Here is a 13875-nt window from a genome sequence, read left to right on the forward strand (position 1 = left end):
CATGGTTACTTTTTTATTTGAAAGAAAAACAAAAGTATGTTTTAATAAATACTGCGGAAACATTGACCAAACAAACATACAAAGTGACTTCAACATTTAAAAAAATGCAACGCAAGTTCTGCTTTATAACAGTTATAACTTATTTTCTTTTTACAATATTTAAATACAGAAAGCACTTGCCAGCTATTTTGTAATACTGCCCAAAGCATAACGCTGCATCAATCAAAGCATATTATGTTGGTAAAACGTCTGTATTTCGTGGGAAATGACTGGAATGGTATTTTCTTGCAGAGACAAAACAAAGTGCTTGTAAGACAAAGGACTGAATGTTGTAATTACCTTAATCTCCTCTTCTGCTACAATTTAATGGGAGCACAGCTTCAACACTTCAAAAATGAAGCTTTATCACTGGAAAGAAAGCTCGTTTTCAACAAGCGCCAACAATAAACAGGTCAGATCTGGTTTCTCCTCTGAAAGAAGTTCTAAAAGGAACTGGTCAAAAAATATCTGTAAACTATTTTCAATGCTGATTATTTTACGGAACAACAGCAATCAAGTATTGAACACCGGCCTTGGCTGAATCTGGTTACGTGAGGAATCTGGGTAAGCAATCGCTCTATGGAATTGCCCTAGTGTAGTGTCAGGACTGACATCACACTTTTCTTCTAAGGATTCTCTAAAGCTTAGGTAAGAAGGTCCTTCTCTTAGAGATGTTCTTTTAAAGAAAGTGAAATAAACCAAGAGATATCAGATGCTGTCAACTTTGGAGCTTCATCCCAAAATAATAGGCCTTTTGCTTTGTACTTTTGGTAACTTAATTCCAGACAGCTTTACTCACAAACTGTGCTTTCTGCTACTATTCCTTCATTATCTCTTCAGGGGAAAAGAGTACCTACATTTTAGATATTTTCCCCCCTTGGATCATTTTATGACGTCAAACCAAGACACCTCTCATTTGACTTTGCACTTTCATCAATGATGGCAAAAGAAATCACACACCCTCTTTTCTAAACAGCGCACAAAAATATTACATTGAGCAATTTACCACTTTTTAATGACAATCACAATGATGAACAGAACCATCAGACTGCATAAAAACGGACACCTTTTTTCTATTTGATCTATTTGATCTTTGTAGTGCTGGTCTGCATATCTTGCCAGACTCCAAAAGCCTTTCTTTAGAACCATCTCGCTCAGCTATCTTCAGGAAGGCAAGATTTCAAAGCCTTACAAACTTTTCCTCTGGATATCCCATGGGTCCTGATACAATTTCCATTTTAATGATGAGCTAGGAGGAAATTAGATCACATCCTCTAGAAAACTAAACGCTAAGGTCACAGTGCCAGTTCCCCAGTGAGGACGGTATATTAATATATACTTTTTGTAAAGGAGATTAAAACATTTAAAAATTAAATCAAAGTAGAGATCCATGAAGAGATTGTAACAAAGAAAACAAAAACGCAAGCACCATTCAGAACGTGATTCTTCTTCTTGGAGGTCCTCTCGTTCCTCTTTATCTACTTCTAGCCCATTTGAATCTCTCTTTTTTGGCATATTTTTCAAGTCACACTTCAACACTCTTCAACGTATTCACTGAACTGCCTGTTCTACATGCCGAACCTAAGGACAGGATTCCAAAAAGATGAGCATCTTTCCAAACACCTCCTAAGCCTCCAGAATACGTGACTTTGGCTGTGCGCTTCATTCAGACTTCACCTTTCTGTTTTGTTGTTTGTGTTTTTTACACTAGACTTCCTTGTCCTCATTAAAGAGACAGAGATTCACATCACAGTGCAACTCTTCGCTTTGTCTTTTCGTAAGTCCGTAGCAACTGCAGAGAGTTCTGGTCTGCTGGGCATGTGTGAGATCCGCTTTGTGGCCCTCTGTGATTTGTTCCGCTTAACGTTTTTATTTGTCTTGTTTACACATGCCAAGGTGGCAACGTGAAAAATGTCTCTGACACTATTTTCTGACTGTAAAGCTGAGCATTCAATGTAAGTGGCTGCTCCAATCTGTTTGGCCATATTTGCCCCCTGAGAAGCAAAAGAATGGATTGCAATCAGCAATAAGTCCTTGGGAAAGTTATAAAGTGTCTTCCTAATACCACAGAATAATAATGCATTGCAAAACATTTCAAATATGTGAGCTGTGTTTTCCAAGTGTTGCTGCAAAAAAAACCCTCCAGTTTTTAAAATGCATTCTTTTGTAATAAATTATAACATATTATTTCATAAATATTTGCAGCCAAGACTCGGTCTTAAAATGTTCAGTTATCATCACTCAGTAGACAGTGCTTGACTTCCCAGAGGTGTGAAAGCCTGATTTTTCTTGAGTCTAAATGGTGCTCAAAACTAGTCAATAGGCTGCATAAAAAACAAGGGTAAGGAGTGGAATTTAGAATCAAATTTGAAATGTATGTGATTATGTCTCAGGGCCAAAATAAACTGAGGAAATGAATAACACTGTTATGAGACCTATAACTTTGGGAAACACAAAATACAGAATTTCTAAACATGGACCGGACAGACAACCAGGGAACACAGTAATAAGCATGTGTGCATCAAAATGACTTCTTTAAGTAACTAGATTTTTATTAATTGCACGTGTAAGACAAACATGACTACGGTATTTAAAATGATGAACACTAAGGAAAATTCTAGCTATTTCAACATGAACTCTCTTTAGAATCTGGTTGTTAAGTTTTCAGAGAATGAAGTTCTGAAACAAATTCTTTCTAGATACTTGGGGGAGATGCCCACAGAAATGATGAATCTCTAAAAGACAGTTTTATGCAGTGTTCTACTTTACTGGCAATGTCCTTCTTAAGTATTTTATTGTTCTGCTGAGTGTAAAGTAAGATGACCTCTCTCACAGAGTATTACTGATTTGACCACATTTTCTCTTAGATCCATCTAACTTTAAACCCAGGAAGAGCTGCAGAGGTATACAAAGGGTAGAATATGATCCACTGTTTATATACTCAGTAACCAAATATCATGTGATTACCCTACTGAATGACAGAGCATTTCTCATTTTAAAAGATGTTTTCCAAACTCATCTTATTGATGCACACACATATCCTTATCTAATCCTCATAAAGTAAACTACTAAACAAATATTGGAACGCTTTTTGAGAGGGTCCAGCATCAAGGTACCATCAAAATCTCAGCTGAACCCTGCCCCAGATCACTTTGCGGTCTTCACAGTCTGAGCTATCAGCTGTCATGAGGGGCTTAGATGCTCGCTGTAGGAGGCATGAGGACAAAGAACGCCAGCTCTTTCCTCTGTGTTTTCAGATGGTCCACCCGGACACATGGGACTCAGAACGCACCTTACTCAAGGGTTTTTAACCTGGAGCTGACTACTGGTGGAGCCTTTAGAAAAGCAGCTACTTTTTCCTTTATTTATAATGAGTGATGTTCCACTTTCGTCATCCTTTTTGAAATCCACATTTATACACTGACAACATACATACCTGATCATATGACACTGGTGTCTGTCTGTGATTCGAGAGCTCTACTAATGTACTAACATCTGTCCGAAGGTCAGATTTGCAGCCAACCAGCAGCATTTTGGTGTTGGGGCAAAACTCCTGGATTTCACCTTTCCACTGAGGGTGTGGGAAGAGAGAAGTAAGATGAAAAATTAGCATAGTGCTGGCATCTATATATCAGCAAACAATTCCTCCACTGGCGGACGTCGGAAATGGAGACTCAAAAAGAACATTTGAAAGAAAATGTCACTTCAGATGAAGAAGCAAACTTGCCTGTATCTTTCGAGTAGATTATTAAGTTTTACTACTTTTTAAAGTGGATTCATTAAGGAACACTTATGTATGTTATTATCTCTTCTCCCTCTCTGTGACTCACTACCTATCCCTAAGCAAGAAACTTGTTGGGTGATGTCAGAAGGTAGCTCCAATAATTTCTTAATTATTGGGGTATCTCTGAAGGATAAAAGTGCCTTAGGAATAATTATATATTCTAACACATGACTGTATCCTCAGATATGTTGAGCTGGTACTTCCCAGCCTGGAAGGTTGAGAACAAGGCAGAGCCAACACAAGCACAGGTATGCATCCACAAATCCCACCAAGAAAGGCTGAACAGCCACCATGTGCCAACATTTCCAGTGAGATTTCAGGGACTGGAGACAGTGTTAATAAACAGAATGGCCTGCCTTTAAGGAACTTCCATTCAAGTGACTGAATCAACACAGATCATGAAGTTTACAAAGGCCCACCTCTAGGCTATCGGGAAGGCCTCTGGTCCTATAGCTGATATGCCCTTGAGTTAGTTTTAAATTGCATAAGTTGTTTCATATTTCAATTTAGTCCAATTTGGCTAGCTGTTTTCGTGACCTGACAAGACTTATTAGAGCCTCCAGAAATGCCTAGGAGGGAATTCCAGTTGTCCTCTTAAAGAGTGAACAGCTGACTTTGTGTGGTTTCATTTCCTCAAGCTTCAGATGACCATCATGATGGGAGACAGGGATTCAGAGTGTTCCCAGGAGAGCTCTGGCTCCTGGGGATGGGGGAATGGAAAGCCAAGATCAGGAACCAGGCTGGCTCTCCCAGCCCACACACACAAGTACACATTAAGTGATCTACTAAGTACTGTGGTCGTTACAAAGATGATTAAGACATAGCTGTGGGGGTGCCTGGGTGGCTCAGTCGGTTAAGCATCCGACTTCGGCTTAGGTCACTATCTCACGGTTCATGGGTTTGAGGCCTGAGTCGGGGTCTGTGCTGACAGCTCAGAGCCTGGAGCCTGCTTCAGATTCTGTGTCTCCCTCTCTCTCTGCTCCTCCTCCACGCACGCCCTGCCTCCCTCTCTCTCTCTCTCTCTTTCACACACAAACACAAATAAATAAACATTAAAAAGAAAGAAAGAAAGAAAGACATAGCTGTGGAATCCACCCAAGAGCAGGGTTGACAAAGTCATGTATATAATACTAGATAAGAGGGACATCCTGCCAGAGTCATTTAAAAGACCACTAAAGGGGACATCTCCAGATCTAGAGGTGTACTTTGGGCAGACAAAAAGGTACAAACATGCTTTCCACAAGAGCCTAATTTTTCTACCAAATCCCTCCTTCTCTCCTCCCTTCCTTCCAGAGTTATTTAGAAGCATCTACCATTTGCTAGATGACACTGGAGTTCGAACTGCAAGATGAATTGAAAAAGGAAAAAAGATCTATCCTGTTTTATGACACTCTAAACTCTTTGATATTCGAGGACTTAAAGACTCAATTAATCAAGACAAACCACTGCACGGGTTATCATGAGCCTTAAACTTCACACAAATGTAAAACACATTCATTAATATCTCTAAGGCCAAAGTCACTATTCATTAGATCTTAGAAGACAAAAGCAAAATAAAATAAGAGCAAGGCTTTTGATCATAAATTATGCACAACCTGATACTACATCAAGTAAAACCTCCAGTAAATAAGCAATCTCTTTGATCTACAGACAAGCAGTAGACATGTCGTTATGTTGCTCTTCAGCGGTGTAATGACTTTGGTTTCCTTCTGCATGTCTAGCAATTGTTTACAAGCACTGAAGATAGGAAAGGTGCATTTCTGCCTGAATCTGACAAACATTAGCATTATTTGTGTTAGATAACACATTACTCAAAATTGAAAGGAGTAAAAAGAGCCTTTGATCTTTCAAGAAATTCTTATTTCATTGAGCTAACTAACTGTGTTTGTCATGTTTGGTAAAGAGACCGAGGTGAGGGGGGGAATAAATCACCTTCAAATCCTCATTTCATAATGACATCCAAGATGAGCAGTCAAACATAATAGGGGAATGTAAACTAATAAAAACACACAAAATACAAACACATTACCTTGCTCTCAACCACGGCCTTTGTCGTAGCCTTAGTGCATGGAGAAGAGGCAGGTGATCTACAGAAGGCTCTGACTCTGAAACCTCCCAGCACTCAGACCAGGACTGAGAAAACAGAGAGTGGCAAATACACGCTCATCCATGGACAAGCGTACGCCTTCTGTGACCAGCCAGGGGCTTAGTCCTAGGTTGGTGGCAGCCCAGAAACACTCCTCTCCCCCATTGGCCTCCCTAGGACTTACGATCCATCCTACAACAGGCTCCCTTCCTCCTGACCTGCCCCTGGTTCCAGCCCGAGCTTGCTCAGGTCCCTTCTCCACCTATAGAACCTATGAACCTCCAGAAACCAAATGTGTTCTTTATAGCATGTTTAAAACTACTGTTTTTATCACTCTCTGATATCTATCTGATCACTCTTCACCTTATCTAATGTCTGAAAACACACCTCCACTCCTCCTTTAACAGTACTATTTCTAATAAATAACATCATAACCAAAGCACAGCTTCTTCACCAAAACAGCTATTATTACATTTATTTCAATATATGAACTGAGGTCAAATGTAAACCTGTAAACTAAGGCACAATCTATAGGAGAAATGAAGGATGGAAAAAGAAACACATGCTTGAGAGTAATCAAATATTAATATTTTTGGCTGCACCATTTTCGCCCAAAGGGTAAAGACAGAAGCTCTTTAAAGGGCACGTACTTTCTAAAAATGAAAGAAAATTTTAAGCAGGTTCATGGTCAAAACTTTGACATATGTGTGTAGAAACGCTGCTGTAGTATGAGAGTGTTGTTTACAGCATTTTAATTACAAAATATACAGCAAAGTATTAACTGGAGTGTTTGAGCTCCCCCAGCCAACCCCCGTCTCTGTTTTACAGATGGGCCAGCACCGAACTGTGCCATTGTCTCCAGCACTTGCCTTTTTTAGCACACTGTCCAGAGTCTCTGGTCTACTGATGTCAAAGCAAATCAGCACGGCATCTGAATCTGGGTAAGAGAGAGGCCGAACGTTGTCATAGTAAGGAGAACCTGAGAAGAAACAAAGAAACACACATTTTCAGATAAAAATCCTATTTATTTGTCATCTACTAACTCTACCCTTTTGAGTTAAACCCCCTGAATATCACAAACCCCCTGAATATCACATGGCTCTATTCCCACCTTCTCAAATTCTTAGAGAAGAATGCAAACAAGCAACAGCCCAGTGGTAGTATATTCATTTCTACCAGAAGATAAGGCGGCCTCATTGGCATCTGTCTTAAATTCAAGGGGAGGAGCAAGGACTTTAGGCTGAAATCTGTATGGTGCAGGGTCCCCGAAGGCACCTGGGTGAAGTGTAGAGTAGAAGCATGAGGAGTCAGGTGGCCTGGGGTGCAAATCTACCTCCATCACTGAAGGAGGGGGGCAAGGCACATTTAGGGCTCTGTGTCTCTGATTCTTCATCCTAAAATGAAGATGACAACAATACCTACACCTGGGATTAAATGAACCCGGGCAATGACTGGGATTTAGTAAGGGACTGATAAGTCTCAACTATGGTTATGGTTGTATTGTTGCTATTACAAGCTGAGTGGTAGCAAGCACCGTAAATGGAGCTACTTCTTGGGAAAGAGACAAGACCTCAAGATCTCTCCGGTAATCGGATGGGATGAGTGGGGGAGGGAGGGAAGGGCCAGCTCCGAAAAGAGAACTGCAGTAAGCACAGAGTCACCCTATCTCAGTTACACGTTTGGATGAGCCACTGATTTGTGCGCTTGCTTACTTGAACTTATCCCCAAACCCTATGTGGACTCTCTTTCTGTTACAACCGAAGAATGTAAGAAATGCCATATTGGCCATGTCACTTTTCTACACAGTTCCATCTCTGAGAGTGACACTGAGGCATGATGCAGGGGTCTCGGCCTGAGTTAAATCCAGGGCACCCAAAAGATTCAAGTTGCCAGCCAATTAATTTAACCACAGAAATGTCTCATTGTTTAGAAGAATTTCTATTTCTTTTAGAATCCCAAAGGATGAACAATTACATGAAGTCAATTATTGTACAATGGTGTGACTATAAAATTAAATACAGCTTGCCAATGTTATTTATTTTTTAAAATCATTTTCAGTATACTACCATTTTACAAGCATAGCATGAAAAATCATTTTACATATATAGGTATTTGACTCCAGAGGAGAAGAAGAAAATCTAAGCTACCAAAGTTTTTTTGAAACCCAATTTCATTTTGACATCACTCTCCGTTTCTAGCAGAAAAACATGACATATTGTCCCCTGATAAATCAAAACCTCGGTAGTCAAAGTCAGGAGGAGAGAAAGACTATAAAGAAGCTTTTAAAATAATCTTTTACAATTCTATCAAAACAACATTCTTCAGGAGGCTGCTCTTGAGACCTAGAAGTTACTGTGGTTAGGGTGCATCTGGCATTCACTATGCAACCCCAGGAACTCTGTGGCCTTTTCAACAGCTGCTTTCGGGATGGACAGTGACAACTCCAGGACAGCTGTGTCTACAAGCAACCAAGTAGGGAACGTTCTAGGAACCAAGAAGAAATCTAAACCAGAATTTTTCACAAGCTGCAGTAGCTCCCTACACACATCTGGAATCAGGACTCTGGTGTTACAGAGACTGACAACTGAAAGGCATTTTTCAAAAGCTTAAAGGGTTTAGAGTTAAAAAATATCAAGTCCTTTTAAAGGCATACTGGATATTAAGGCATACTGGAACGGCACTGTCTCTGAAAATGAGTTGTGACTGCTTTTGCAGCCACTAGAAGAAATTTAAGGTCAAGAGAATAATTCACAAACAACTCACTAATTTAAACATTTTTGAGAGGCATCAGAAATGAGATGGCTTATCACTGTTTCTAGGTATAATGGTTATTTCTGTATTTGTTTTGTGAAGTTCAATCTCAACCTCTCTCATTTCTGTGTTCAAAGTTAGACTTTGACTCAGCTTCTTCTGTAAATAAAGTTAGGAAATCTTTTTCAAAGTGCACAGTCAGAAAATTCCAGATTACAGAGTGGTATACAAATACCAGACACATACACAAAGACTTCCTCTGCTCTTCCAAGTTAGTAAGATATGACATGACCCCAAATTCATAGAGTACAGCTGTCTAACAATTCTGATGGCCAGGACCCTAACAGGGCCTCAGAGATCTTTCTTGGAAATCACTCACATTACAAAAGACAACTATCTCACTGTGGCTACTTTCCAGCCTCAATCAGGCCAACTGGAATTGGATGAAAGGCATATCCAGGTGCCTTCAGAACATGACCTATGTCTGGATGAGAGTATTCTATGTAACAGAGAGTATACTGATCTCCCTGTACTAAGAGTTCTCTGTGTTAACAATGGGAAGACCCAAAGACCATCTTTCCCAAATACAAACTTTAGGAAAGACAACCGGAGAATTACAAAGGTGCTAAAATAGAGTAACATCGGGACTACCAGTAAATTCCAGAGGAATGATTTCAGCATTTAGGTCACCAGGTGACCGCAGAGAATACTCCTTCCTCCGGTTGTGTCCTGGGTTCGCCTCCCCCACCCATTTTTATGGACACAAGGAGGATCTGGCTTTGTCTTCAGCCCTCAGTCAAGGCTGGAGATTCTTGCTCACTACTTTCTTTCTTTCTTTTTTTTTTTTTTTAATGTTTTTATTTATTTCTGAGACAGAGAGACAGAGCATGAGCAGGGTAAGGGCAGAGAGAGAGGGAGACACAGAATCCAAAGCAGGCTCCAGGCTCTGAGCTGTGAGCACAGAGCCTGCCGCGGGGCTCGAACTCACGGACTGTGAGATCATGACCTGAGCTGAGCTCGGACGCTCAACCGACTGAGCCACCCAGGAGCCCCAGTCTTGCTCACTACTTTCAAGTGAGCTGCCTTCTGTGCTCAGTGGGTATGCCCATATATCTGCAAAATATAGACAGTGGCCAGGCCTGAAAATGAAACAGTGTGCAACTGAAACCAAATTCTTATGGAGGTTTGTTTCCTCTTTTGTTTTTATTTGGTTTAGTATTTTGAATGAAAATACATTTGTGTGTAAAGGTTTTCATGGGAAGTAAAGCTCCTTGCTGGATGAAATAGAAGGGTGATTTTAAAGAGCTTTAACAAGACCCAATTAGGAACGACACTTTGATCCTGTCTTACTACTTTTGCTAATGAACGGTACTTTTAGATCAACAAGTGTCCAAAGGTGGTAATAAAACTGATCCTCACATTTAGTACTTAGAGGTGTAATTTGTCCAACCACGAACTACAAGAGTGATTTGGCATTAAAAATAGAAAGTCCATTTCTTCATTAAATTTTTGCTAGGGTAAGGTTAGAACTTTTTTTTTGGATAGAAAAACCTGTCTCCATTGTTTTGTAGTAAAGAAAAAAAAAAAAGACAAAAGACAACACAGGATTATAAGAGAATTGTTCTACCGGGAAAAATCTAGCAATTCATCAGCGAAGCAGGACCTTCAGTTAAAAAAAAAAAAAAAAATCCTGTGTGATTTGACAGTGTTCACTCTGTGTTTAAGCACTTTGAATTCTTCCCTATCTATAAAGCCCATGCTACTACACAAAGGAAGTGAGAAAAGCAAAGCTGGAGAGTCAGGGTGTAATCACTGGCATCCGGGGATAACTCTCCAGCCAAGGAGAAATGAAGAGGAATTCCAGGAATGCCCCTGTGAAGTGACAAGCAACATGGAAAGGCAGAAGTGACAGGAAAGTGAGGAGCAGAAAGCAAGCCGATGAAATGGACAGTATCTGCCTCGTACTCCTATATCCCTCCAGAAAAGTCTTAAAACATTCTGCTAGCCAAACGGCCAAAAAAAAAAAAAAAAAAAAAAAAAAAACCCAGCAAAAAACAAAACAAAACAAAACAAAAACAAACAAACAAACAAAGAAAGTCTATAGATTTAAAAGATGCACGTGAAAAGCTTCCAGGGTAAGTGTAGAACTGAACATGGCACACAGAAGAGCGCCAATCATTATGTAGTCAAGTACTGAACTAGACCCACCCTACATGGTAGGTACTGAGGTTCATATGGTAGGTGCTCCAGTATCCAGGAATGTTCCCAGGCCTAATTCAGTTAGTCTAAGCTTTGCTTGTCAAATACAACTCGTTCTCAGCATGTGAAATGGTCTCCACGCATATGGGAATTTCCACATGCTGCATGTCTCTTACACTACATGAAACTCTTAAGCACACAGCACCATTCCAAAGTCCTTTCTAATCACCTATCAGAACACCAAAAGGAAAACTCCAGGAAACTCTATATTGTAAAGAAACAACCATGCCACATGTGTAAAATGTGCCCACTTCCCCCCCCCTCCCTGGCACCCCCGCCCCATATAGTCAGAGGGCTTTGCTCTGGGTAAACTGGAATAAGTGCACGTTTGGGGTTCTCTTGAGTTCAAGTTTGGCAAACATCAGCAAAGTTCCAAAAACGTTTTTGAAACTTCAGGTCTAACCATCTTTGTCTTCAGGATCATTAATTCTAGGTGACAGCAATACTTCCAGCCCAAGAATAGTCACCAAATGCCTCACCCAGAAACTAATTCTGCAGACACATACCTGCTTGTTTAAGTCATCCTTGCACAAAGATAGAACACACCATATATGCACATACTTAAATGTATATGTCAGAAGATTCATGCCCAAAAGGGAGGCTTTATGGAAGCTTTTGCAAAACCAGTTCAAACGCTGAGGCTTTACAGGAGCTTGAGAACCGCAAACCCTTCTAAATATTTCATAATTGAAATACTCTTTTCCTTGAACCTGAAATTGAAAAGTTTCCCCTTCCCCAAAAAGAAATCCCTACCAAGAACAGTAAAATTTGGAATGTTGAATAATTTTGGCAGAGAAAACATATTAACTTTTGGTAGTTTTAGTGACTAGCAAGAGAACATCTGTACCAGAAAGCAGCTACCATGCGAGCCTCTATGATCTGCCCAATTATTACCAGATTCCATTTCCTCATGCCGTCTCTACTCAGAGTGAAAGCTTCAAGTCAGCAATAATCTCAAGAATGTGAATCAAGTCTGGGCAGAACTTTCGTGTCTGGCTCAGTACAAGACTCTGTTGAATTCATTTTCCCAAGGAGTCTGAAGGATAAGCGCCATGCCTGTAAAAATGCAGCAAACATTCCCAGAGAGGCTATTTCCTTTATTTCTTTATAGGTTCAGATTAACAGGAATTATGAACAGATTTTATGAAAATGTGAGGGCATTTCTGTGTTGCTACAAAAATACAATCTATGTTCTCAATTTCTGGGGACAATGCAGTTACATAGTTAGAGAAGAGGTCAAAGAAGTAGAAATGATTGCTATTTTTGAGCTTTACATAAAGCTTTAGCTTAAACTTTAAACTCCTAATCTTATTGAGATACTTAAAAAATAGAAGAATGAAAATACTTTATGTAAAGTAGAACCATGGGAGGTCACAGAACTTGAGGGATAAGGGTAGACAGGCATTTTAAAAATTACATTATCATTCTGTAACAGATTGAAGATTTTGTGTTTTATATTATACGTAAGTGTGTGATTCCTTGGAGGAGAGGCCCATGAGCAAGTCCACCTTGCCACATGCTATGTCATCAGGCTCATTTTTCAAAACCAATGTATACAACACCTGCTAAAACTTCTGAGGCAGCTTACCCTCCATCCATGTCAATGAAATTTCTGTTTTGTCATGGGTGTCTCTGAGTAAAGTTGCCAATATATAGTAACTGAGAAGATGTTTAAAGGGCATCAGGGGCACCTGGGGCACCTGGGTGGCTCAGTCTGTTAAGTGTCAGACTCTTGATTTAGGCTTGGGTCATGATCTCACAGTTAGTGAGATCAAGCCCCATGTTGGTTTCTGTGCTGACAGCGCAGAGCCTGCTTGGGATTCTCTCTTTTCCTCTCTATCTCTGCCCCTCCCCTGCTCATGCCTGTGCATGCATGCTCTCTCTTTCAATGAATAAACATTTTTAAAAAACAAATAAAAATATAAAGGGCATCAGAAAATGGCTAAGGTACTACCAGTTCAGCAGGCATAGCCACCAGCTCTCCAATGAGCTAATTGGAGAAACTACTGGTCCTTGGTGTCATATCTACATGCAGGAACTGGATTAATGAGGAAATATCTGGCTATTTCAGGTGGCATCAGAATAACTAAACTGGATATCTCACCGAAATGTGCAACGTAGCAAGAAACAAGATTGGGGGGGGGGGGGGGACACACCAGACTAAATGAGATTTAAAAATAGGTCTAGAGATAGATAAGGACCTAGAAAGAGAATTTATACCCTTTTTTTAAAAATACATGGTGGACAAATCTCCAAATGTAGTTTTATATATTGCTTATTGGAAATCACCGTACAAATTCAGAGCTCTCTGTTTTGCCTTAATCCACATCTCTTACAGAGTTTCAGTGTGAAAACTGCATTGAGCCTGGTTTTGAAACACTAAGCTAGTAGGGATCATTACCACCTTATGATCTAACTGGTTTTCTGCAATTTGTCCCTTGATATTCACATCACAAGTCCTCGTGCTTCTTTGGCTTCTTTGTAAATTCTCTCTCTCCCTTTCTCTCACAATGTCAAGTTAAGTGAGAATTCTTCAACTTTCAGAATCTTGTTTTCACTGATAGCCCTTAAGTGTAGGCATGTTTCCAAGTGGGAGGGATGTTAAAGACTTCTTAAGAATTGAGTCAACTTCTAGAGATAAGGATGGAATTGTGGTGGGCTTCAGTGAGAATGAGTGAGAATGAGTCAGGGGGCTTGGGCTGGCCCCATGGCCCTCAGTTACTCTTTGGATCTTTTTGCTGGGAGGTGAATCCAGCTTTCAAACCTTTAGATTCACCCTCCTATAAACAAGGACTGCAGTACCAAGGAGGAGGCCATTACTACCTTGCAGGCAGGAACTGCTTTGCAATATACCCTCCCTTGCTCCCACAGCCTCTACCAGAATTCCTGCACACAGAATACCCTAAAAAGCATTTACTGGTTTTATAATCATTTCTGTAAGTCTTGTCTTGCTATG

General features: G+C 40.2%; 1 protein-coding gene across 1 annotated transcript in view; it reads right to left on the reverse strand.

Moving 5' to 3' along the window:
- Positions 1-13875, reverse strand: part of RND3 (Rho family GTPase 3) — a 19858-nt gene continuing 5983 nt past the window's right edge. The window contains exons 3-5 of the mRNA XM_042948754.1: positions 6779-6888; positions 3476-3610; positions 1-2033 (exon numbers count right to left, since the gene is read on the reverse strand). Coding sequence (XP_042804688.1) covers positions 1782-2033; positions 3476-3610; positions 6779-6888 — 497 coding nt within the window. The 3' untranslated portion in view covers positions 1-1781. The remainder of the gene's footprint in view (positions 2034-3475; positions 3611-6778; positions 6889-13875) is intronic.

The sequence above is a fragment of the Panthera leo genome, chromosome C1, assembly GCF_018350215.1.
Source record: "Panthera leo isolate Ple1 chromosome C1, P.leo_Ple1_pat1.1, whole genome shotgun sequence".
NCBI lineage: Eukaryota > Metazoa > Chordata > Mammalia > Carnivora > Felidae > Panthera > Panthera leo.